The sequence below is a fragment of the Culex pipiens genome, chromosome 1, assembly GCF_016801865.2.
Source record: "Culex pipiens pallens isolate TS chromosome 1, TS_CPP_V2, whole genome shotgun sequence".
NCBI lineage: Eukaryota > Metazoa > Arthropoda > Insecta > Diptera > Culicidae > Culex > Culex pipiens.
Genome location: NC_068937.1, coordinates 4,491,036 through 4,517,159, shown reverse-complemented (window position 1 = coordinate 4,517,159; position 26,124 = coordinate 4,491,036). Strand labels below are relative to the sequence as shown.

Genomic DNA, 26,124 nt, shown 5'->3' with positions numbered 1-26,124 from the left:
CAAGGTATGTAGATTAGATAAGGTAAGGCGGGATTTCCCAGCTGTCAAAATTGTTAGCACGAAACCCGGATTTTATACGGAGATGTTCAGAAAAGTGAAATTTTGACCATTTTCCGGACAAATTTCACCGGATTTTTTTTCTGTATGGCTGTTAAGCATTCCAAACTGAACCGAAAAACGCGTTTAGTTGAATTTATTTTTTGAAAACATATTTTTGTTTGAAAAGCGTATTTCGATTCAGTTTGGCCTGCTTAACAACCCTACAGAATAAAATCCGGTGAAATTTGCAAAAATGGTCAAAATTTAACTTTTCTGAAAATCTCCATATAAAATCTGGGTTTCGTGCTAACTAACTATTTTGACAGCTGAAAAACGCGCCTTACCTTACTAATCTACAAACCTTGATTCCGACCAAAGCAACCTGACAACGGTCGACATTAACACGGTTGACAAATGAGACCCACAACAAAAGCACTAGCTGTCAAATGGTAGCCCATAACAAATCAATATTTTGATTTCTATTTTTCAAGTTTTTCGCAATTCATGAAAAAAATGGAATTGTGTTGCTGATGATTCAATCTCAATATTGGCTTAATATTAATATCGAAAAAAGTGATTTTTCTGTTTACTTTTTTTTTCCTTTTTCTTTTGGTCGATCAAGCAGTGCCTTCGTACACTGAGAATCGACATAACAAATTTTCCGGTTTACGTTTACACATTTGCATGGGACTTTTGAGTTCAACCGGGATAACACACGTCGTTTTAACATAGTAATGTTTATAATATTGATTCTCAGTGTTTGTTTGATGCACCTTCAAGATGGCGGCCCTTTTAAGTGATTTCGGGTGTGCGTGTAGAGATTTACTCTGCTGTCACAATTGAGCTTACCCTAAATTGAGTCCAATTTAAGTTTTAAGACCTAGCAAATTTGGAAAAAAAACCTGAAGTCTTTCAAAACTTTGGTAAATTTTACTCAAATTTTGAGTCGATCGAACGAAGCAAATTTTGGCAAAAAAAAATTCCAAGAAGAGATGGCTTCGGTGTATTCCAGCTAAACGATTTGGCCTTCAACGGAGGAGGCAAATTTGGCAATAAACTGAATTTCCGGGGCAACGCTTCCTCTATTTTGGAGGCGTCGAACTTCGAGGAGTGGTGTCTGCTCCAAAAAACTGAAAATGTAAGCAAGCAAATGTCAAAATCTGTCTTCAAATAATCCAGAAGAAGGGTTGCCTGATGTCCCTCGAATCTGATCAATGGCAAGGATAGGGGGGGGGGGGGCTTAAAAAAAATAAAATAGTTTAAAAATTGAATTAACGTGCCACAGTTTTAACATTTGAATGATAATTATTTTTATTTTTTATTTTTATTTTTTTAATTTATTTTTTTGTAAAACAATTTTTTTTGCGGTGCGGTAATGCATGCTAAATATCAGGGTGATGAAAAGAGCGAATGCGTAACGTAATTTTCGAACGATCCCACTTTGTTTACATCTACAAAGTAGGAAGCTGTTCAAGCACAAGCATGGCTTTTTTCTTACTGATAAATGATCTGTTTTATAATTAGTTGTGTGTTTTTTCATTTTGGCTAGTTTTTGATATTTTTGCTGGAAAATTGTGTGTGTTTGTAAGTTTGGATCGGTTAGATGAGGTTTTTCTTTTTTACGGATGACGAAGAACTGCGGCGAGTTCAAAATTGAGGCCTTTTGGCAAACCACTATTCAGCACCCAGCTAAATATGATTAACAATGCAGAAAAATGGGTTTAAGATTGTTTTAAGTTGACTTGACTTCTGATTTCATTAAAATTTTGAAGTTTTTCGAAAAAATATTTCGCATCTGTCAAAACACTAATAAATACTTCAAACAAAACAATGTAAATGGGTCACTTTCGAAGTGTAAACAAAGAATCTATCCTGTTTGTGTCAGTTGATGTTTACATCAGGAACGAACATGACAGCCTGTTTGTTTACACTTCGACGTTAGCCGATTTATATTGGATTGCTAGATTTTTGCAGTGTTGCCAGTTGCCATTTTGTCAAACTATTTGCCTCTAATAATAACTGTATTTCATTTTTTGACACCACGAGTAAATTAATTGTTCACAGTGACAGTTGCCTAACAGTGTTGCCGTAGGCAACTATTTCCGCATATTTTTCTGCTTAAAATCAATTTAAATCGAAAGTCGAAGGTCGCCAATTCCGCACCGCCAGCAGCTTGTGACAGCCCAGCTGCCGGTCTGTCAAAGTTTGATTTTCCTCGTACCTTTTCAATACTTTTTTTTGCTGCCTCTCCCAGCGGTCAGTTTGGTCTGTACGTGTGCTTGCGCGTATGTGCGCTTCAAACGGAGGAAGGTACCCCAAAAAGGCAAAAACGTTGTGGTTTTCCTCGCCCCTCCCCCCCTCACTCTTAGGTTTACGCCATCTGTCAGAATCAGATCGTGAAGGGGAGGGGGCAGTGTTGCCAGTAGTGAGTGAGAAGCAATGGGAGTCAACAAGTTGCTTACATTTTTTTGCCGATCTCGCTCTGTTGGAGAATGGGAATGACAAGGGGTCTGTCCGTGTCCGACGGACGCCGGGACAGGTTGGCCAGACTTGGCTTATCAGCATCGGAACAGGTTCGGGAAATGTGTGTGCGGGTGCTCCTACATCGTATAAAAATCTGTAGTTTTTTCCTCTCTTTCTGTGTGTCGCTCCATTTAATAGAATTTCTATTTGAGCAATTGTGCGGTAAGTAAATAGTGATTGGATTGGAGGTTTATCTGAAAAGATTTTTTCTTTTCTTTTTTTTTTTGAGGGACCAGCAGCAGCAGCGGAGCAATGACAACAAATCAATTCAATCGACCAGCCTGGTGTTGACTCTAGCGTACTCCGATTGCTGACTGAGGAGTGTGACGTAAATCGAAGGTTTCAGATTTGGTGCATTGTGGTTGACGTTTATTGAGCCCAGACCATTTGTGTTGTTTGCTCGTGATTGCCGGTCGTTTTGCCGTTTGCAGAGGGTTTAAACTGTTTGAACGTGTTTGAAGAAATTGGTTCCGGGTACAAGTCGGAGCAAAAATAGGAACTTGTTCTCGAAAAAGAGAATGTGGACACACTATTTTTAACAAATCGGTAAAAGTTTAGGTCGGTAAACCATCTATAAACGAACAAAATTTTACCGAATTTCGGTTGTACGATGAACAATAATAAACTTCATTACCGAATTTCAGGAAGTTTTTACCGTTCAGCATTTGAAGATTCGGTAACTTTACCAAATTCGGTAAAAAAATCCAAGTAAAAATCAAAATCGAAACGATTACTGGCAACACTGTCGTTCGACAAAACAAACTTTAAAACAAACCTTTGAGGCCAAACATCAGATTTCGGTAAATTACACTAAAAGTTAAATTTCAACAATAAAAAATTCAACTTGACCTTAGAGGAATTAGCTTAGAGTGAAACTCACCCAAATCTGACGACTTTTAGTTTGGCTGAATCAGTCAAAACAGAAAAAATAGTGATTTCAGTTGACGGTGTATGTAAGCGTGTTCCATCATTCGCCATTGCCTCAATGATTGTCAATGATTTCAGGAAAATGGCTTCTGAGACAAAAAGAAATAATAAAATATTTGCTCGCAACACTCTTCGATTTCCTAGAAAAGAGGACCGTCCCTGAAGAACAAATATTCCGAATTGCTTAAAATCAATACACAAAATAATTCAAAAATGCTTGTTCTGGTAGGTTCTTGTCCAAGAATCAAGATGCACTATCAATATTTGAACAAAACATTGAATTTGTAGATTTTCCCAGGTAATTTTGTTAATCTTTTTTCGAAATTCTCAATGCCCAGGCAAATTTTGAAGTAAAAAAAAACACGTTTAAAACCCATTTTAGATCACTTTTTTTATTTATTGAATAAAAAATCGCCGACGTTTCACAATACAAAAAAAGTTATTTTTTAAGGTTTTTTTCAAAGGATCTGCGTAAACATCATACAGAAAACTTATGGTTGAAGAGTCAAGACAACTTTGTTTACTAGACAAACTACCACCTTTATATGCAGCTGACAGAGCAAGTGCCCTGCGGTAAAACGGAACCGTCGCGTTTTGGTCGCTTTATTTTAACAGGGCATTAAACAGTGGGAATTTCGTTATGTCATGAAGGAGCTTTTCTGTCAAGAAGGAACTTATTTAAAAAGATTTTATGAAAACTATTTTGTTTCATATGCAAAAATTAACATATTTACGATCAGTTAGTAAAAAAGTATCTGCTCAATAAATAAAAACAGGATTTTAGCACTGATTTTAGGACCCAATTGGTAAACTATGGTCCCCTTAGAACAAGCTGCAAAGTGAGAGACATTCAGTCATGAAAGGTCGCGAAGCTGGTTTTTCGAAAAAGATTTAAAAAATCAATTTTAAATTATTTTCTGAAGAGTATATAAATTGACAAGACAACATTTCTTCAATGGATCAACTATGGTCCCCTTAAAACGCGCCGCGGAGTTAATTTTTTGTATTGATTTAAAAATCCATTCTAAATCCTTCGCGGTCGTACAAAAGGTCATTGTACTCAGAAAAATAAGCTTTATCGTTGTGAACCATAATATCACAAACTTATGCTTAATTTTAGGACCCAATTGGGAAAAAAAAACAAAAACAACAACATTTAAACACATTCATTTGAAATGGGAAAATTATTTGTCAATTCCAAACCTTCACAAGAATGGGATATGGTAGTTTTGAGGAGGTATTAGACTACAGCAAACAAACTCGCACATTTTGACAGTTTGCCAGTTTGTCTGCGTTGTTTGCTCGCCAACATTTGTTTACACAAACGTCAGCTTGCATACATTTTGTATTGCTTGCGAGTTTGGCCAACTGTCAAACGTGAAAAAAATGCGAGTTTGTTTGTCTGCTTGCTATATTCTAATACTTGCTTTATTTTGATTTAGTTACGAAAGAATTTTAGTCGCACTTTCTAATCTAATCAGACCCTAGCGCAGCCAATCTTTCGAAGGGATCCTGGAGAGTGCCTTAGGTTAGATGACGCCTAGCACTCTTCTTGTCATTTATTAACATTTGCAGTGCGCCATTGCATTAGAATGCATTGAAACATCACAAGTGTTAAAGCGGCCAGGCCTACTGCGTAAAGCCCTATCGCAGAGATGATTCGTAATTGGGTTGAGTTTGAGCACGGAGTGTTCGAACAACAACACAATTCTGAATCGACAGGGGAGGAAGAAGCGTGGGGACACACCACCATACGCTCCGTGATTTTGGTTGTATTCGTTGGGAGCACCATGCTAAGAAGGTTTGGTACTCCGGGACCCTCTGGGATGGGACATTGTATTTCCACGAATGCCCTGGACTCTATTTGCCGTGGTTATAGCGCCACAACTCGCTCTAAAGAATTTTAGTCGCACTTTTTGTAAATTAAATTAAAACAAAAATGTATTTCTAAAAGGTTCGGAATTGACTAAATTTGAGTAAAAAATACGAAAAATAAATTAAAAACTCCTGCTTAGTTCAACTAAAAATCGATTTAAAACTAGTTATTTAAACAAATCGAAAATATTCCGAAAAATAACCATAAATATGTAAATTAATTTGTTTTTAAGGGTGCACAGCAACGAAGGAAGTTGTTGTCTTCTTACTCCAAATTGTTCAAACTTACGGACCCAATCCTGCAACGAGAATGTAAAATTTGTCAAACTTTGTTGTAAATTACTTTGTGGGCAGTACTTTAAAGCATGAATAAAAAATAGTATATATGGTAGTATATAAAATATAGTATATATCCCTAACATATTTTACCCTGGCGAAATCTTAGATTTTTTTTACAGATATGAACAATAGATTACTTTTTCATTCTTTTGATAAGCTTATTAAAAGTGAACACAACTAGTTTCTGAGTAATTTTCACTCAGTTTTCATTAAAAAAAACAGATTCGAAACCAAAAAGGCTTTCAAGGCCCAGTGAAAAAAAAAAATATTTTACCCAAAAATTACGAACTTCTCGTCACAGTGTCCTAATGCAAACAATGATCGAGCTTGAGCTGTCACAGCCCTGCCAAGTATGTTGGCTGACGTATCGGGCGGTCAGTCAAAAGAACAGCTAGAAGTCACCTGACAACAAACTTTTGCTAGAAAGAGATAGCAAATCTGATGCAAACAAACTGCCAGCTGCCATGTAAACATTCTTTGATAAATTTTTAACTGGAAAGTCCAGTGAAAAAAAAATGATTTAACTCAAAAATTACGAACTCCCCATCACAGTGTCCTGATGCAAACAAAGAACTGTCACTGTCCCCTGTGAAATATGTTGGCTGTCGCTGGATAAAAAACTTTTGCGAGAAAGAGAAAGCAAGCATCTGATGCAGACAAAGCAACTGCTGAGAGTGTATTGGTTGATTTTCGACTAGAATATAATGCTAAATCCCATTTTTTAAGTGCTTTTGGTTGTGCCAAAATTTGAGTGAAAACCACTTCGAAATGAGTTGTTACAAATGAGTGTGTAAATTGCGAACGGGAATTTTCACGTCTATTGAAATAGTTTAATAATCAAATTGTTTTAGTTATTGTTTTGGCTGAGTTATTTTAGTTTAACGTTAACGTTTTGCCTTCCTCACTTTACTGAGGAAAGGCTATAAAATCACTCGAAAAATGAACTTCTCAATTAGACCTCCTAGACCCACCTTCATGTATACCTATCGACTCAGAATCAAATTCTGAACAAATGTCTGTGTGTGTGGTGGGATGTTGATCAAAAAATTGGCACTCGATTATCTCGACATTGGCTGAACCGATTTTGTCCGTTTTGGCCTCATTCGATCCGTCTTTGGGTCCCATAAGTCGCTATTAAAAATTATGCAGTTTAGTTAAGTACTTCAATAGTTATGCTAAAAAAACGATTTTGACAAAAGTCCGGAAGATTGTAAAAAGGGTGGTTTTTGTAAGAAAACCCGTCATGCTATACATTTTCAGAAAGGTATTCAAAAGAGCTTTCCAATGCGTCCAAAACATTGAAGATCTGACAACCCTATCAAAAGTTATAAGTACTTAAGTGTTATTTACGCACTTTTGCATTTTGGATAGCACTCTTTAAATGTGAGGAAGGCGCCAACCACCTAAGGGTGGATTAAGTAACGTTTTTTAAACTAAGGCTACCCAAACCGTCATGGTAAGTTTTTTCTTCTAAATTTGAGTGAATTTGATCTTTCTTTAGAAAACGTTTTGGAAAAAAATGTTAAGGATATTAAATAATCTGCGATTGTAAACAAGCAGTCCATCCCCCCTCTTACTAAAGGGATAGACTACTTGTTTACAAACGCAGATTCGCCTAATTGAACTGTTACTACGGATTTTTCACAGGATTGCGTCAGCTTGGTTTGGATTAGTGTGAGTTCTTCAGTCTGTGCCACCAAAACCAGCACAATAATAAAAGAAAGTCAACGGACCGTGCCAGAAAAACCAAAACATAAACAAAGTCAGTGACAGTGGAGCAGGGTTGCCAGGTTGCCAGATAAATCTGATATTAAATTTAAGTGAATTTTTAAGATTGTTCAAAATTATCACGAATTCGTTTAACTCATTTTATTAGCCGTTTATGACCTTAATAATTTCGTTTTTTGAAGAATATGAAAATTCGTTAAATTCAATTTAAAAATCCCAAAATGATTTAATAAAATATTTTATGATGGTGGTCTATATAAATGTAAAAGAAAAACAGTTAGTCCAAGACTAAATTTAAGATGGTTAAATTTTTTGTCATTTTCGACTCGGATTTTGAAAAGTAGACATAATTAGATTTCTGATTGCTTAAAAACTTAAATTAAAGAAATGATTTGAACTTAGATGTTCATTCATCTTAAATGGTAACTATTGAGCAATCAATCAATCTTTTTGTTCACTCAAACAAAGCATTATATTACTATAATCAGCCAGGGAATCACGAAACTAAAAATAAAAACCCTCAATTGCCACAACATTTCCCCTCCCCTGTTGAATATCCAAACAACCCCTCCCGAACCAACCGCGGCCATCGATTGCAAGAAAGGCAATTAGAACCCCTAATAAATCCAGCAATTTGCATAATTATGCCCCACAACATATTGCGTCCCGAGGCAGACTAATTTCAATCCGAAACCCAACCCACGCACCAACTTCTTTAGTGTGGCACTTTAGCCGAAGTAATTATTCAAGCCGCAAATCGATTGCGCGCCCCTGCAGCAAAAAGACGTGGATTGGACTCAAAGTTTGGGTGCGATTCGTTAAGCGTGCTCGTCGAAGACGAGCTGCCTACTTGGATTACAGTCGCGCGCGAGCGCGACATCACCACTTGACTCTCGACGGAGATTGTATCCGTCGTTATCTGATATATTACAATGTAATAATAGAAACAGAGAAAAGAGACTTCTGAGTTGGTGAGTGGGGTTTGTACCTCTTATTGTTCTACACCGTATGACAGCAGCAGGTTTGAAGTGGTCGGACGACGGTAACTGGATCCGCTTCTTGTTCTGCTGCTTCTCGCCACATAACCTCACTTAAACGGAGCACTTCCAAGCCTACTGAGCTTTAGCGGGAGGCCCGCGGGAAAGACGATGATGCACTTTAAGGTTAAGGTGGCGCGCGCGTCACGTTTTGAAACCGCAAACTTTTTAACGACTATTTTATCTGCTTGAAATAACTTTTGTACTTGTGTTGTTGTTCTTCTTCTTCGAAAGGCTTTGTTGTGTTATTCTAACCTCTCACAAAGCTACTGCACTTTTTTGTATTTTCTAGCGGCGGTATCACTGCTTTGACAGCTGAAGCCAGCGGCCGCGGGTAAAAACAACATTCTGAATATATAAACAAACCCCGTCACTATCGGATTTCCTTGCTAGACTCACATTTGCTTCCACCATTTAAAACGCCACACACTCACACACCCGCCGACTATGGTTAAATCTATTTCACGCCTGCACTCACCGCACACTCTTGGGTTTCACCCCAAAGGAGGCTTTGCCTAATAGAGCGCGCCACCGTCGCCGAGAAACCCCCTAAATTTAGGCAACACACGCGACGAGGTCGTCCTTTCACACGCGCAAACGTCAAACTTTCCCGATAATCCAAAATTGGGTTGCTTTTACAAGTTCAAGAACCAACTGACAGGTGAAAATCCAAGCAGTCCAGCAGTGATAGTAGGCTGTGACGGCGCGCGTGTGTCTGTGTTATCATGTGTGTGTGCGTTCCGTGTACGTGTGTGTGTGTGTATGTGGGAAGAGGGCGCTTTCTTCCTCGGTTGACCAGGCAGGATTCCGCGCGACCACTACCAGACGGCACGAGCGACAAACGGCAACTGAATCCCCGTTTTCGAAACCTGCCACGACAAGTCGCGAGTCTTCCCGTCAAGTCGCGTGCTTGCACGCTTCGTGTTTTCTAGTAGGCGACGACGACGATTCCGGTGCGCGCCAAAGCGAAACTCGAGCAGCTGCTCGAATTGCTCGCTCTCTTTTGAGAGAGCGCCTCAAACTTTTTGAGAGCGAGAGAAAGCGCGCGCGCGCGAAAAAAATCCCACGGCCTACTGATTGCTAATCACTGCACCGGTAGCTTCCGCACCCAAATTAAGCTTAAAACGACTCAATTTTTGACAACTTCCGCACTAATCAACCCACAATCCGTCACAAACCTGTCAAAACAAGCTTAAAATGCGTCGCCCACGTGGTAGATTCGGACCACTTTTTTTTTGCCCGCGGGCTCTCGCGCTCTCTCTCTCGCACTCAAACTTGGAGTACAAAAGCAAGAGAGCGCGTGGGAGAAATTCTTCGGGTCCGCGCCAGGCTCTAGAATAGAATCGAGTGTGTTGCAAGCTTTTGCCAAATCTGGGGAGCCCGCCGCCGTCGTCTGATTACCGAGGGAAGGTAAACAACTCGGAATGGTTGGTGAGTGGTGGGGTGGACCATGCCTACTTTTTTAAAGTTTTGGTTTTATAAATATGAAATCAAAAATGTTAAGATTAACTCTCAAAATAAATTATTTTCTTTGACGTGAAATTTTTGTTTTTGTTCTTGACGCACTTTTTGACACATACACACGATTCAAACACACTAATTGAAAATCACTCTAATTTTGACAAAACCGATTTACTCAAAAATAAGTAACTCATAAATTGATGAGTTTTAATGACCGTGTTGAGTTTGTTTTAAAAAAATGTCCAGCATATAAGAATTGATGAAAGAAACTGAAATTATCCTGAAAAAATTACAAATTTTACAAATTTTACAAATTTTACAAATTTTACAAATTTTACAATTTTTACAAATTTTACAAATTTTACAAATTTTACAAATTTTACAAATTTTACAAATTTTACAAATTTTACAAATTTTACAAATTTCACAAATTTTACAAATTTTACAAATTTTACAAATTTTACAAATTTTACAAATTTTACAAATTTTACAAATTTTACAAATTTTACAATTAAAATAATTAACATAATATTTTAAAAAAATTCCAGATTAAAACAATTCAAAAAAATTGTTTACAAATTGAAAAAAGTAAAAAATCACCGAAAATTGTTTTTTTTATTGATTTCAAAAATATAAAGCTTTGTGCAAAAATATTTTTTTACATTTTAAATTTTTCAGTGATTTTTTTTGCCGAAGACGCAATCGTTCGGGGATTCCAGTCGAGATCTAGAGTTGTTTTTTGAAAAAGTTCTATAATCTATTGCGTTTCATATGTTTAAAGGACCATTTCAAAAAAAATCTAGAGATTTACGAAAAAAAATTATAAAAAATAAATAAATTCTATTTAATTTGGTATGAACTTTTCACAGATGACACATTTTTCTACACTCTAAACACACATTTTGAGTATTACACATAGATTTTCGCAATTTGGCTAGAAATTCCAGCAAAATTCAAATAAAACTCTCTTCGAAATTAATTTAGATACCAAATATAAGTGTTTTTTTTAATTGGCCTGTTTTTAAGACGCTTATTTTGAGAAAGATTTTAATTAGAGTTGAAATTGCACTACTTTGTACACAGTTTTGAGTGAAAATAGTAAAATATTTGACAGCTTCAATTACGGGTTAAGGGGAAATGCAATTGCATTTTGTTTTCAATTTCAAGCCAATACACAAACAAACCCAACTACCCAAACTAAAACCTAATTAAATCATCCCGAAATGACCCCCACGGGAGGGGGCACCCAATAAAACCTAATTTCGTAAATATCCCATAAATCTGCATTTTGTTTAGGAAATGCGGGCGCGCATACATTCGAACGCCGACCCAGAGCCGCAATAACTCATTTCTCGACAATTACCCAACCCCTTCCAATCCCTTCGTGGGTCGTCTTATTTTTGCCCTAAGTTTCGTTAACGGGTTGATGCTCCTATTTTCGACCCATTTTGACGTTTCTCTAATTTTCTCTTCCTGCTTTGTGGACCTAAGATTAGCGTGCAATTGACAACTCTTCACGAAACGTCAACGCGTCCAACAGAGCTGTCACTCTCCACATAGTGCCGGCGAGCATTCAAATTGACGATAACTGCGACGATCACACCATTGATGGAATGAGGTGCATTTATTATGCCCCTTTTACGAACTTCCCCTCTCTCTCTCTCTGTCTACCTCGCGTTTAGTTGCACCGGCCTTTTTAACAACCGGCACACGCGGCTCCACATAATTTATGGCCAAGTAAAGCTCGAGTCGTTAAAATCAACCATCGGGGATGAGAAACAAAACAATCGATTCAAAGTGGCATGTGATTTACAAATTGATTTCCATGAGCAAAACCACGAACGAACAAAATGTGCACGGGCGCTGACAAATCAACTGACAGATCAAAGTGACAGGTGGCGATTAATCTTGGAGAGATCGCGCACCGCGATCATGCGTGGCCGTTGACAAGCCCCTAAACCGCACAGCCGCATCAAAGTAGGCTTTGTGCGGACGGCGATTGAGTTGTCAGACGTTGTTTGTTTACGTGTCTACTTTGATTAGTTCCGATTAAGTGTGCCCGCGGGTCATGTTTTTGCTTGCTTTTGTGTAAGCACGGTAATCGATTAGTGTAATGGGTTTGTTGTTTTATTTCCTGTAACTATTGTTTACATTACTAATTGCGATAATGGCAGCACTGTCTGGACGCGTTAGTTGAGTCAGCTGTCAAGTTTCAGTTTTAGCTTTATTTGTTCTAATCTTTAAGAAAAATGTATTAATTTGAGTCATTCACCACAAAAACAAAGCTCAAACCAGCTCCGGCAGCACGTGAGCCAGCGGCAACAATGTTCGTGCCGGATTGAGCTTTTGCAACCACAGACAGATAAATCTTACGTGGTTCCTGAATGATATAATTGTAATTGCAAAAATGAGTAAGCAAACCCCGCCACCCTGGTCATTCGTTCCCGCGTGATATCCGATTACCACGTGTCATTTATGGTGATTTCTCAGCGATTTTATTTGAAGATGTTCGTGCAACAATGTAAGACTCAAGGTAAGACTGATTTTTTTTTCTGGTAAAAAGATAAAATTGTCAAAATTGTCAAAATTTTCAAAGTTGTCAAAATTGTCAAAATTGTCAAAATTGTCAAAATTGTCAAAATTGTCAAAATTGTCAAAATTGTCTAAATTGTCAAAATTTTCAAAATTGTCAAAATTGTCAAAATTGTCAAAATTGTCAAAATTGTCAAAATTGTCAAAATTGTCAAAATTTTCAAAATTGTCAAAATTGTCAAAATTGTCAAAATTGTCAAAATTGTCAAAATTGTCAAAATTGTCAAAATTGTCAAAATTGTCAAAATTGTCAAAATTGTCAAAATTGTCAAAATTGTCAAAATTGTCAAAATTGACAAAATTGACAAAATTGACAAAATTGTCAAAATTGTCAAAATTGTCAAAATTGTCAAAATTGACAAAATTGTCACAATTGTCAAAATTGTCAAAATTGTCAAAATTGTCAAAATTGTCAAAATTGTCAAAATTGTCAAAATTGTCAAAATTGTCAAAATTGTCAAAATTGTCAAAATTGTCAAAATTGTCAAAACTGTCAAAATTGTCAAAATTGACAAAATTTTCACAATTGTCAAAATTGTCAAAATTGTCAAAATTGTCAAAATTGTCAAAATTGTCAAAATTGTCAAAATTGTCAAAATTGTCAAAATTGTCAAAATTGTCAAAATTGTCAAAATTGTCAAAATTGTCAAAATTGTCAAAATTGTCAAAATTGTCAAAATTGTCAAAATTGTCAAAATTGTCAAAATTGTCAAAATTGTCAAAATTGTCAAAATTGTCAAAATTGTCAAAAATTGTCAAAATTGTCAAAATTGTCAAAATTGTCAAAATTGTCAAAATTGTCAAAATTGTCAAATGGTCAAAATTGTCAAAATTGTCAAAATTGTCAAAATTGTCAAAATTGTCAAAATTGTCAAAATTGTCAAAATTGTCAAAATTGTCAAAATTGTCAAAATTGTCAAAATTGTCAAAATTGTCAAAATTGTCAAAATTGTCAAAATTGTTAAAATTGTTAAAATTGTCAAAATTGTCAAAATTGTCAAAATTGTCAAAATTGTCAAAATTGTCAAAATTGTCAAAATTGTCAAAATTGTCAAAATTGTCAAAATTGTCAAAAATTGTCAAAATTGTCAAAATTGTCAAAATTGTCAAAATTGTCAAAATTGACAAAATTGTCAAAAATTGTCAAAATTGTCAAAATTGTCAAAATTGTCAAAATTGTCAAAATTGTCAAAATTATCAAAATTGTCAACATTGTCAACATTGTCAAAATTGACAAAATTGATAAAATTTACAAAATATACAAAAATGACAAAATAAAAAAAAATTACGAAATTTCTAAAAATTGTAAAAATTGTAAAAATTGTAAAAATTGTAAAAATTGTAAAAATTGTAAAAATTGTAAAAATTGTAAAAGTTGTAAAAATTGTAAATTTTAAAAATTGTAAAAATTGTGTAGAAATTGTAAAAAATGTTAAAAATGTAAAAGGTTTAAAAATTGTCAAATTTGTCAAAATTGTCAAAATGGTCAAAATTGTCAAAATCGTCAAAATTGTTAAAATTGTAAAAACTGCAAAAATGTCAAAATTGTTAAAACTTACAAAATTTACAAAGGTGATATAAATACAGAACCTTATGACAAAAATAAATTTAAATTTTCTAGAACGAAAAAAATTCCATCGATTTTCCCTCAGGCTCTAAATCGTTCAAAAAGCCTTAAAATAGGTCACAAACCAGCCACATCCAAAAACGTTTTCATCTTATCCCTGTCAGCCCTAATGAAAACAAACCCATCCAAGCAAGCATCACTTGTTTTCCCCCTGCAGCAAACCATCGCCATCTTCTGCTGCTTACACTGCACAAACAAACCACGTGTTTTATGAATGCAAGCAAAACAACAAAAAATGCACGACCTGCTTTGACCAAAAGATGCCTACCTGTAGGGGGTCACATTAAAAATGCATGCACTCTGTGATTCAGTGTGACACCTGAAAACCCTTAAAACAAAACACTGTCAGATGCTGTCGGACCGACAGCAACCGCAAAACCGCACGACGCCGAGCTGTCAAAAATGCAGCTTTTGTAAGCGACGCGTACACGCTTGTAAACACGTCGCAATTTGCGAATGTCAATTTAGTTGGCTCAATTTCGGACACAGGTTTAGCCTAGAAGCAGTAGGCCATGCCGACGGCATGTGGTTGTCCCCAGTAAATATTGACCCTCGTCCTTCTCTGTGCAGGCTAGATCACAGTCATTAAATATTGAAAGGGTTTCCATTCATGAAAAGAGGTCTGCTCTGGTTGGAATGGACCAAAACGTACCAAGTTGCATTCTAAAGAGGTCACAGTTTAGGTTTGTTTTTGTAAGCAGAAACATGTTTGTTTACAGCATAAGCTTGTCAAAAACTGCAAAATTCATTCGATTCTCGTTTTGCATTTAAAAATCACAATCTGAAGCACAGAAAAACAAGCAATTTTTGCTTTTTCAGCACGTTGTACTCCACAGAAAAACAACAAAATCGTCCTTCAATGTAAATAAAGCTGCACCAGTGTTGCCAGCATTTTCTCTCTCCACAACATTTGAATAGTCGTAAACGAGGCACGTGGGGAACAGGAAGACAGCGATTTATCATCCCCATAATCAATGGGACACGATTGTTTTGAATGTCGGAATGGGGCTATTGAACAATACAACAGAAAAAAGGAGAAAAAAAAGAAAGAGAGAGGCAAATAGTGAGGAGCAGTTTTATTTTTTCTGTTGAATCGACTAAAAATAGACCAAACAATCGAACGGAATAGATTGGCACAAGTTGCAAAAAAAAAATTGAGGAAAGGACGATACTTACATGTCCTAGCACACACACAAATAAAGGTATAGGAACAGAGGACATTGGGCACAGCAGGCGATGACATTTATTTACAACACGTTGGACATACAAGAGGGACATCATCGACGATTTAGTGGCCGTTTAGGGAGGAAAAAGGGGGATTGACTCCTGGCTTGTTGTTTTGCATATGGTTCGTTTTATTGTGATTTTTTGTGTGTGCCTAAATGAAAGTACCTGAATGTCAAACGTCAAACGTGAATAAAAATTTATACATTTTTTTAAATATAAATATTCTTAAACTTTAATAAGAAAAAATAATAATAAAAAATAAATAACATAATAATAAATAATATTAAATGTTTGGCCCGTTTGAAATGTTAGTCTTGATTTTAAATTTTTGAAAATATTTTTTTCGAAAAGATCGAGAAATTTTACGAATGTTTCATATTTTAACATTGTTATTGCGCGTATTCCCGAAAAAGACACGCGGCAAACCAGCCTCGAAACGACGCGCCGCACTTTCGGCAAATGCGTGCTGTCAAATCCCATACTGCGCGTTTTGTTTTTGTTGATCTTCTTCTTCGAATCGCCTGGCATTGTTGTCAGGTATGTTTTATATTGCACCAAAAGTGCAGAAAATCGCTGGCAACAATGTCTATGGCATATTCTGAAATGCCGCGCGGCGTGTACCTTTGAAAGAAACGGACAATAATAGGACCATTAGTTGCTGAGATATCGACATTAGAAAATTGTGGGTTGTTTGGGTGAGACTTAGAAATCATCAATTTTCCTGTTTTTTAACCTTTGCATGGCAATATCTCAGCAACTAAGGGTCGTATCAACAAAGTTCAATAGAGCAAAATATAGAGAATTTTCTCAGCTTTCAAAAATATTTTTTTCAAAGGTGGGCAAACTTGGACACTAATTTAAAAAAATGAAAAAATGCGACTATTTTCAAAAAAGTTACCTAAAAATGGCTATAACTTGAAAACGGTGCACTTTATCAAAAATTCACTAAAGTACTTTTTGATTGCAAATTCAATTTTACATCGAAAACTGAAGTTAAAAAAAATTTGCGACCAATATTTCAATTTTTTGAAAAAATCTGTATTGATTCAAAAAATCATAACTCGGTCAAAGATTTTTTGCCCATTCTGGAAATTTCTGAAAAGTTGTCATTTGATGTCCTCTAAAACATATCAAAAAAATAAAAAAAATAAAAATAGTATTTTTTTGCAAATCAAGTTTTAGTGACAAAAGTTAAATAAAAAATCACCAAATTTTTTTTTACCGAGTATCATTTTTTTCAGTGTAGTCCATATCCATACCTACAACTTTGCCGAAGACACCAAATCGATCAAAAAATTCCTTCAAAAGATACAGATTTTTGAATTTTCTGCGGCCAAATTTGTATGGAAAATTAAATGAACGAACTAATGATGCAAAATGGCTTCTTTGGGCATACCGAAGGCACCAAAAAAGTTTCAGCCGGATTAAAAAATACAAAAATTAAAATTAAAGAAAAAAGACCGATTCCGTAGAGAACTGCTCAAATGTATTTTTCAATTTGAAAAATGAATTAATTTTCATTAATTCATTAAAATAATCGTCATTTTCTTGTTTGTTTTTGGAAATGTTTACAATTTTGGCAATTTTGACAATTTGAATTTTTGTACAATTTTGACAATTTTGACAACAGTGACAATTTTAACAAATTTTACAATTTTAAAACTTTTAAAAATTTTAATATTTTTTGCAATTTTTATAATGTTTATAATTTTTACAATTTTTTCAATTTTTAATTTATTTTTTTCAATTTTTACAATTTTTAAATTTTTTACGATCTTTACAATTTTTAAATTTTTTAATTTTTTTACAATTTTTACAATTTTTACATTTATTACAATTTTTACAGTTTTTACGATTTTCTTATTTTTTTTTAATTTTGTCAATTTTGTAAATTTTGACAATTTTGCCTATTTTGACAATTTTGACAATTTTGACAATTTGACAATTTTGACAATTTTGACGATTTTGATTGAAAAATTTTAACGATTTTGACAATTTTGTCAATGTTGAAAATTTCGTATTTTTTTCAATTTTGCCAATTTCATTAATTTTGTCAATTTTGACAGTTTTGACAATGTTGACAATTTTGACAATTTGGTCTTTTTTTTTAATTTTGTCAATTTCATCAATTTGTCAATTTTGGCAATTTTGACAATTTTCGTCAATTTTGACAATTTTGACAATTTTAACAATTTTGACAATTGGACAATTTAGACAATTTAGACAATTTTGACAATTTTGACAATTTTGAAAATTTTGAAAATTTTGACAATTTTGTCAATTTTGTCAATTTTGACAATTTTGTCAATTTTGACAATTTGGCCAATTTTGACAATTTTGACAATTTTGTCATTTTTGACAATTTTGACAATTTTGAGAAATTTGAGAATTTTGAGAATTTTGACAATTTTAACAATTTTGACATTTTTTTCAATTTTGTCAATTTTGTCAATTTTGTCAATTTTGTCAATTTTGACAATTTTGACAATTTTGACAATTTTGACATTTTTGACAATTTTGGTAATTTTGCCAATTTTGACAATTTTGACAAAATTGGCAATTTGGTAAATTTTGTAAATTTTGTAAATTTTGTAAATTTTGTAAATTTTGTAAATTTTGTAAATTTTGTAAATTTTGTAAATTTTGTAAATTTTGTAAATTTTGTAAATTTTGTAAATTTTGACAATTTTGACAATTTTGGCAATTTTGACAATTATGACAATTATGACAATTTTGACAAAATTGGCAATTCGGTAAATTTTGTAAATTTTGTCAATTTTGTAAATTTTGTAAATTTTGTAAATTTTGTAAATTTTGTCAATTTTGTAAATTTTGTAAATTTTGTAAATTTTGTTATTTTTGTAAATTTTGCTATTTTTGTAAATTTTGGAAATATTGTAAATTTTGTAAATTTTGTAATTTTTTTATTACATTAGTTTTGTTTTATATGAAGAACAGCTCAAGCTGGCGGCCAAAATTGCGAACTTAAAATATTGAGAAAATGCATTTCGTAATGTAATAGGCAATCAACTATTCAAATTCGACTAAAGCAGAGTCACAGAACTCGAATTGGATGTTAAAAGTGTGAGCACTCGATATCGTCCGGGAAGAATTCCCAACACCGGAGAAACTGCGACCGCTGTTGCGGAGAGAATATCTGGAGTTATTTTGAAAAGGTCCAATAAACCAAATTTTCAGTTTTTGCTTTTTGGGTGTTTTTTAATACCCCTGCCTCAAGGCGGTTTCAAAAACACCCAAAAAGCTTAAACTGGAAATTTGGTTTATTGGACATTTTCAAAAAAAATGTTATCGCTGACTGGCCGTCGGTCCAACGACTGCACGAACTGTCATTTGGGCTCTATTTACAGCGGTACAATGGGGTTTACATCAAGGTTGGCATAATACAAAAAAAATAGATTTTTTACCTCTTCAACTAATAAATAAAACAAAAATCCGTCAATTATTTACAACATTCTCATCAACATTTTATTCGCAGTCGACGCGTCCTCAACTCTTCCAACAACCAACCACTATCACAACGCCACAAACTCCTTGTCCTTAAAGTACGCGTCGATCTCGTCAAAGTACTCAAACTTTACCGCGGCCTTTTCGTTCACCCGCAGCCTGCTCCGGCAGTCCTTGTACGTCCGGAACAGGTTGTTCCACCGCGTCCGGCAATCCCGCGGCGTTCGCTACAATACAAACAAGCAAATGTTTAGTTATTTTTAACTGATTTTCTAGCTAAAACAACTCACGTTGATGTGCAGCTCGATCAGCTTGTTCGAGACGCACTCGAACAGGTTGTAACCCTTGAATTTCGGCCTCAGATCGCAGTGAATCTTGATCAGGAGTACCGTTTGGATGCGGTTCCACGGTGGGAAGATGTTTTTGCGGACTTTCAGTCTTCCGACTTCCTTTTTGGCGGTCCGTTCCGGACTGCTTGGCGGTTGCTGTACGTCCATGCCGTTTTCCTCCACGACGTCGTCGTCTTCGTCAGATTCTACGTAGAGGTGGAGGCCTCCAGCTTCCGGTTCCTCCAGCTCTTCCTCTTCCGCTTCCTCCTCTTCGAGCTGTTCGTCTTGCTCTTTGAGATCGGGTTTTTGGTCGGGTTCTTCCGGGATTTGAACGGGAAGGGGTTTGCTTTCGGGCTCCTTTTGAGTTACCCGAAGGTCGGCGGTCTTTTTGAGGCAGCTGTGAATTCCTTTGAGGACGCGGAGGATCTCTTCGGCTATGAGCTGGCCCCGGGCTCGGTCCTGCTCCTTTTGCCGGTAGTGAACCTGTTTCATCTGCAGGAGCATGTTCTGATTGGTGTAGTACAGGAGCTTCTGTTCCATAAGGCGCAGCTTGAGATCTTCCACCGTTCCTCCGTTGGTGGCCGTGAGGGACGTGGTCAGTTCGTCGTCTCCTCGATCCTGCGGAGAATCCCCGCTGTGGAAGTCCACGTCCGTGTGCATCGAATCCATCAGCATGCTCTCCACCGAAGGCCCCGTCGGATCGCCCAACCCGCCTCCTCCCCCGTACGAACTGTCCTCGAACATGTCCTCCAGGAAGATCTCCGACTTGCATTTACTTCCGGCGGGACTTTCCCCGCTGCTCGCGCTGGACTCGACCCCGCCTCCTCCTCCCTGCTGCTTGCTGTAGTACTCGTGAAAGATGTCAAAGAACGGGAACCGAATCTTGCACAGGAATCCCCCGGAATTGACCCGCTTCACGCAGGACCGGTACGTTTTGAGCACGTTGTTGAACCGGGTCTGGCACGCGGCGGCATTTTTCTGCGGGAAAACCATCATTCCAGCGTCAAATTTGGCATTTCCAAACCCTCCCCCCCATTTTGTAAACAAACAGTGCATCCCACTCACTCACTCCAAGCGATCCCCTCCCGGGGAAACCTGCAACGAAAACAATAACAAATCAGAACTCACATAGAAGTTGTGCTCCTCGGCGAGCCACAGCGAAATCTGGTCGTAAACTTTGTCCGATCGGGCGCAGCCGAACATCTCGAGCCGCTTCCGGATCAGCAGGTTCGTCTCCTCGGTGGACCAGCTGCTGGTCATGGCGCTTCGGGGTGGAATAAACAAATCTGTTTTTTTTTTAAACGAAATCAAAACACAAACATTTACTTGGAAGCGCGAATCTGCGACGGAATTTGTTGTTGGTAAACAAATCGCTGTCAGCGGGGGACGGTGTTCGAAATGTTTCGAACTTTGGGATTAAGAAGGGTTGCCAGCAAAGAAATTATTTGTGCACTATTGTTAAATATTATTTATTTTCAAATTTGAAAATTACGAAATTTCAAAAAAAAACTTTATTTAAAAAAATATTAATTATTACATTTCAAAATTGTGAAAAACATATTAAGTACTTGAATTAAAAAACTCGAAAAATTTAAAACTAATCCTCAAAAAATTAAAATTTTTTCAAATTTTTCTCAAAATAAAAAAAATATAAAATTCTTTTAAAATTTCTAATGTCTACAAATTTAAAAAACAACTCTAAAATTCTAAAATTTTCAAGTTCTAAAATTCTATAATTCTAAAATTCTAAAATTCTAAAATTCTAAAATTCTAAAATTCTAAAATTCTAAAATTCTAAAATTCTAAAATTCTAAAATTCTAAAATTCTAAAATTCTAAAATTCTAAAATTCTAAAATTCTAAAATTCTAAAATTCTAAAATTCTAAAATTCTAAAATTCTAAAATTCTAAAATTCTAAAATTCTAAAATTCAAAAATTCAAAAATTCAAAAATTCTAAAATTCATAAATTCATAAATTCAAAAATTCAAAAATTCTAAAATTCAAAAATTCTAAAATTTTAAAATTCTAAAATTCTAAAATTCTAAAATTCAAAAATTCAAAAATTCAAAAATTCAAAAATTTAAAAATTCAAAAATTCAAAAATTCAAAAATTCAAAAATTCAAAAATTCAAAAATTCTAAAATTCTAAAATTCTAAAATTCTAAAATTCTAAAATTCCAAAATTCTAAAACTTAAGAATTCTAAAATTATAAAATTTTGAGAAAGTAATTCATAAACATCATTTTTTTTGTCGAGCAAGGAAATTCTAACTTGTTAAATTCTTATGTCAGAAGTTCAGAAATTTGTAATTCTCTAATTTGAAATCCGGTAATTTCATGAGCTGTAGAATTTGCGATTACAAGTTTTACAATGCTCACACTATTAAATGCTTAAATAATTAAATTTCTCAATTTTCATGTTCAAAAATTTTATTATTCTTTAATTTTCAATTTTAAAAAATCCAGGTATGATATTCTAAATTTGAGTTTACAAATTCTAATTTTTCGTTTCTGAAGTGGTAAATTCTATAATTTTACATTCTATTAGTCAATATTGTATCATTTTAATTGAAGTTAAAAAAAATAAAATTCTGTCATTTTAAAAATAAAAAAATATTCTCATGTCCTTAAGAAAAAATACAATCTAAATTTTTTTATTTTCAAAATTTAAATGTTTTAAAATTTTCAAATTCTTAAGTTTTTATAAAAATTTAAACTTTTTCAATGTACTTAATTCTAAAGTTTCAAATTCTGAGTTGTTTTTCTATGATTTGAAATTCAAAAACTTCTAATTCTACAAATTTAAATTCTGATATTTTAAAATTCTAAAATTTTAAGGTTCTGGAATTTAAAAAATTACTAGAAATGATATCACAGTAGACTCTCTCGTTGTCGATATTGACCGTCGAGAGCGGGAGGTATTAAATTAGAGAACGAAAAATCAAAGCATGCTTCTTGAAGGGACTGAAAAATGCTCGGAAAAAATTATTGACAGCTGTAGCAATATTCCTATCGAGATGTCAATCTTCTCGATGCGTCAAATTTCAAATTTTGTTATTTCAGAATTCTATCATTTGAAATTTTTAAATTCCTTTTCTAATATTTCTGATTCTTCGATTTTAAATTCTATAGTTAAAATTTCTTAAGATTTAAATTCAGTAGTTTCCAGAATTATAAATCTAAAAATGTTTTATTCTGAAAATTTAAATTCTTTTTTTTAAAACAAACCTTACCCGACAAACTTCGTTTTGCCTTTTTTCGTTTTTGACGTTTTAGCCTTTTTGCTTTTTCAGCCTCCTGTGATCAAAACTTTATTTTACGTAACTTTTTCCATACAATTTGCCGATGCTCCGGAATCGGTTCCAGAGTGGCCAAAGTGTCAATTAGTTAGCGTATAAACCTTCCTTGGGCTTATACGAACCCAATGCAGTAAAAAGCGCATCGACCCGTTGTTCCGTATTGAACTGATTCGCGTTCGAACAAAACCACCGATTTTTTTATATATTTATATAGATTATTAAATTTAAAACTGGAAAGTTTTGATTTTTGAAAATTATTTTTATTCTTATTTTCCAAGATCTTTAATGAATAAACATTATATTCATAAATATTTAATCTCGTTTTTTCTCGAATTCTCTTCATTCCTCAAATTTCACAAACTCTTTAAATTTCCTTGAAATCAATAGAATTCTGGAGTTTTTTTGCTTGAAATTATTGTCCAACAAACAAAAGTTTCATTTTTGGGTGTTTTTGAAACCGCCTTGAGACAAAGATAATCAAAAGCACCCACAAAGCAATAAATAAAAAATGGGTTTTATCGGACTTTCTTAAAAAAAAACTATTTTGTTGAAATTCTCAAATCTCATTTTTATCTAAATTTCTAACATTTAAGAAAATATTGTGTTCCAAAATCAAATTTTATTTTTCTATCAAAATATCTGGAGTTTTTTTTGAAAAGGTCCAATAAACCAAATTTCCAGTTTTTGCTTTTTGGGTGTTTTTCAATACCCCTAGGGCTTTTGTTAATTTAATTTGGTTAACCGCGGTGAATTTTCTTGAAATAATTCGAACTGTCAAAAATCCACCAAAGCATCTAACCACATTGATCGCAAAAAAATCTGTGGTAGAAAATTATCCACCGGTAGATGCTTTGGTGGATTTTTGACAGTTCGAATTATTTCAAGAAAAAACACCGCGGTTAACCAAATCAAATTAACAAAAGCCCTAGGGGTATTGAAAAACACCCAAAAAGCAAAAACTGAAAATTTGGTTTATTGGTCATTTTCAAAAAAAAACTCCAGATATATAAAGTTTATAAAATTAACAAAAACTGGCAACCCCATCTTTGAATAACCCCCCGTCTGGAAGTGTTCGAAAACCTCCCCGGCTGAAACATTTCACCGCTCTAATTTGACAACTGCGCCACCACAAACCAAAACAAACCCCCTCTTCCGTGCATTTCAAAACAGTTACCATCTTTTGTGTAATCATTTGCAGCCACAATTTGAAACTTTCTAGGATGACCGGCGTGAAGGGTTTCCTGAACCGGTGGAGCGTGACGATCGTGATGATTCCGGCCCTCGTCGGCATGCACTGGGGCTGGTTCGTGCTGCACAAGAACGAGGCGCTGGTGCCGAAGCACCAGCAAAAGGACGAGCTGCCGATCGTTTCGGTGAATTTTGGGCGCGGGGCAGAGTCGATGGGGGTGGGGTTTTAATGTTGTTTTCTTCTTTTTAGGCCGCCAGGAAGTTCTGGAAGATGTTTACCAAGGAGGAGGGTGGTTCTGCGCCGGAAATTAAAGACGTGGCGGCCAAGTAGGATGGTCGATTGGGGGGAGTTTTAGATATTTTTAATGTGAATGTAAATAAAACGTTGAAACCAATAGTAAAAGTTTGTTTTGTAAGGGAAATTGAGAAACATCTGTCAACTGTCAATCTGTCATTGTTTTCTTTCTAGATTTAAGAAGTAGATTCAATCATAGAGTTTATTACAAAGAATACTAGCGTGTCATACTAAAAACAAACAAACGTAACAGGCACACACGTGAAAAAAGCAAAAGCTTGAATCGAAATCTCACTGAACGCAACAGTTGTACCCGGTTGCGACGGCGTCCATCTCCTCGAGGATCTGCGCCGAGCGGACGGTTTTGATCTGTTCGGCGGCCTCCATCCAGCAGACGATCTGCGCGTGGAGGAGATCCCGTCGCCGGGAACCTCGAGGTTCCGCGGACAGGAGAGGCATTAGGGCACCCAGAGCCGTCTTGTACGAGTCCAGCGCCGTGTCCAGCTTGTTTTCGAGAGCGTAGAGTTCGGCCTGGCGGCCGATTTCGAGGGCGGATTTGAGGTCCGGACTGGACGCGGCCAGGACGAGTAGTTGCTGGTAGTTTTCCGAGGGTTGGAGGGCCCGCTGGATCTGCTGGATGCGAGCGGATGGTTTCTGCGGGGATTTGGAACTGGAGGCGGGGGTTTCCGGTTCCGGTTCGGATTGAAAGGAATGTTTGATCTCTTCGGCCCGGTTCAGGTACGTCTGGACGCGCTGACGGAGGATTTGCTTCTTGTTCGGGCAAGTTTCGGCTTGAATGATCGGAACGAAGTACTGCAGACCTTTGCAGTACAGCTTGTAGGCGGCGTCGTACTCCTGCCGCTTGTCCAGCTCGATCGCATCGTTGATGAGTCCGATCGCCCTCTCGAGGTTCTCCTCGGAAGGGGCGTGTTCAAGATCCAGGAACGCATGCTTGAAGAACTCCTCGAAGCTGATACGATCACGTGGCGATCGCTGAAGCAGTCTCGTCAGAAGATCTTCACACTCAACTGAAATCTTCACCGTTTTCGGAATCTCAATGCGTCGATTCGCACGGATCTTGTCAACCAGCTCCTGAAATGTCTGCGAACTGTACGGAGCCCGTCCAAACAAACACTCGTAAAGAATGACCCCGATGCTCCACAAATCCGCCGTCGCGTCGTAACAGTGCTTCAGCAGCACTTCCGGAGCCATGTACAGCGGCGATCCCTTCACCGACGTATTCTCCTGCCCTAACCTCAAATGCTGCGCAAACCCAAAGTCCGCCACCTTCAGCCGGAACCCCCCAGGACCCGGTCCCTTCGCCAGCAGCAGATTCTGCGGCTTAAAGTCAAAGTGACTGACGTCGTTCTCCCTCATGTACCGCAACGCCAACGACAACTGCCTCAAAAACACCCGACAAGTCGTTTCGTTCAGCTTCTGCTTGACCCGGATGTACCCGTGCAAACTCCCCCCCGCACAGTACTCCATCACGATGTAAATAAACCGATCGTCCCACAAAAAGTCCCGCATCTCCACGATGTGCTCGTGCTTCAGCTTTTTCAGCAAGCTGATCTCCGTAATGATATTGTCCACCGCGGACTTGGACAGCGACGCCTTCTCGACGCACTTGATCGCGAAGATCTCCTTCGTGCTCTGGAAGTCATAAACCGGAAGTAGCTAATAAAATCCTCAAAATAAACCCAACTAACCTTCAGCATTGCGCGGTAGACCGTGGCGTACGAACCGCTGCCGATGCGTTCCAGCATCTGGTACGCGGAAATGTCCGGGCGAGGAGATGGCTGCGCCATCGCGCGGCCGGAAGTTCGGAAACCCCTCGAAACACTACTCCACCATGTTGGTCTTAGTAAAATTTTGTCATTTCATTGCACACAAATCTACGAAAAATTGTGTCACTAATTTAAAAACTTCTTTGTCGAAAAGGCCAAAAACGGGAAAGTTTCTTTTGTTTTGAACTGCGCGTTGTTATGATGACGGTTCGGCTCTTATCGCGAGTTCATCCACCATCCGTTCCCCGCCCCTCCACAACAAGGTTGAAACGTTTCAACGTCAAAACATTGCACGTTTAATGGGGCGAGGGCTGATGCGCTGATAAAATTTGTGTTTGCAATTATGATTTTTTTTAAACTCATGGAATTTTAGAATTGAATTTTAG

General features: G+C 36.2%; 4 protein-coding genes across 5 annotated transcripts in view; 2 read left to right on the top strand and 2 right to left on the bottom strand.

Annotated features, from left to right (window-relative positions):
* LOC128093133 (uncharacterized) overlaps window positions 1-26,124 on the top strand; it is a 356,259-nt gene that overhangs the window by 102,060 nt on the left and 228,075 nt on the right. The window lies entirely within an intron of this gene.
* LOC120432303 (uncharacterized) lies at window positions 18,832-20,524 on the bottom strand. Its single transcript, XM_039597489.2, has 3 exons — window positions 20,298-20,524; window positions 19,131-20,147; window positions 18,832-19,067 (listed from the first exon to the last, which is right to left on the bottom strand). Exons 1-3 carry the CDS (start codon window positions 20,427-20,429, stop codon window positions 18,909-18,911), a joined length of 1,308 nt encoding a protein of 435 aa, XP_039453423.1. The 5' UTR covers window positions 20,430-20,524; the 3' UTR covers window positions 18,832-18,908.
* Window positions 23,606-26,124, top strand: part of LOC120432274 (uncharacterized) — an 85,159-nt gene continuing 82,640 nt past the window's right edge. Inside the window, exons 1-2 of one of the 2 annotated variants that reach the window (XM_052708981.1) lie at window positions 23,606-23,841; window positions 23,907-23,992. In XM_052708981.1, the coding sequence (XP_052564941.1) occupies window positions 23,689-23,841; window positions 23,907-23,987 (234 nt within the window). In that variant the 5' untranslated portion in view covers window positions 23,606-23,688 and the 3' untranslated portion in view covers window positions 23,988-23,992. Of the gene's footprint in view, window positions 23,842-23,906; window positions 24,060-26,124 lie in introns of those variants that run through there. The other variant, XM_039597457.2, reaches the window with a different exon arrangement.
* LOC120432294 (serine/threonine-protein kinase ULK3) lies at window positions 24,136-25,938 on the bottom strand. Its single transcript, XM_039597480.1, has 2 exons — window positions 25,661-25,938; window positions 24,136-25,604 (listed from the first exon to the last, which is right to left on the bottom strand). Exons 1-2 carry the CDS (start codon window positions 25,757-25,759, stop codon window positions 24,243-24,245), a joined length of 1,461 nt encoding a protein of 486 aa, XP_039453414.1. The 5' UTR covers window positions 25,760-25,938; the 3' UTR covers window positions 24,136-24,242.

Excerpts from the sequence above, each read along its gene's own strand:
- LOC120432303 (XM_039597489.2), bottom strand. The coding sequence starts at position 20,429 with ATGACCAGCAGCTGGTCCACCGAGGAGACGAACCTGCTGATCCGGAAG. Across the intron at positions 20,148-20,297 it reads CCGAGGAGCACAACTTCTAT|AAAAATGCCGCCGCGTGCCA; the intron begins GTGAGTTCTGAT and ends GTTTTCCCGCAG. Across the intron at positions 19,068-19,130 it reads TGATCGAGCTGCACATCAAC|CGAACGCCGCGGGATTGCCG; the intron begins GTGAGTTGTTTT and ends TTTGTATTGTAG.
- LOC120432294 (XM_039597480.1), bottom strand. The coding sequence starts at position 25,759 with ATGGCGCAGCCATCTCCTCGCCCGGACATTTCCGCGTACCAGATGCTG. Across the intron at positions 25,605-25,660 it reads TCTACCGCGCAATGCTGAAG|AGCACGAAGGAGATCTTCGC; the intron begins GTTAGTTGGGTT and ends TATGACTTCCAG.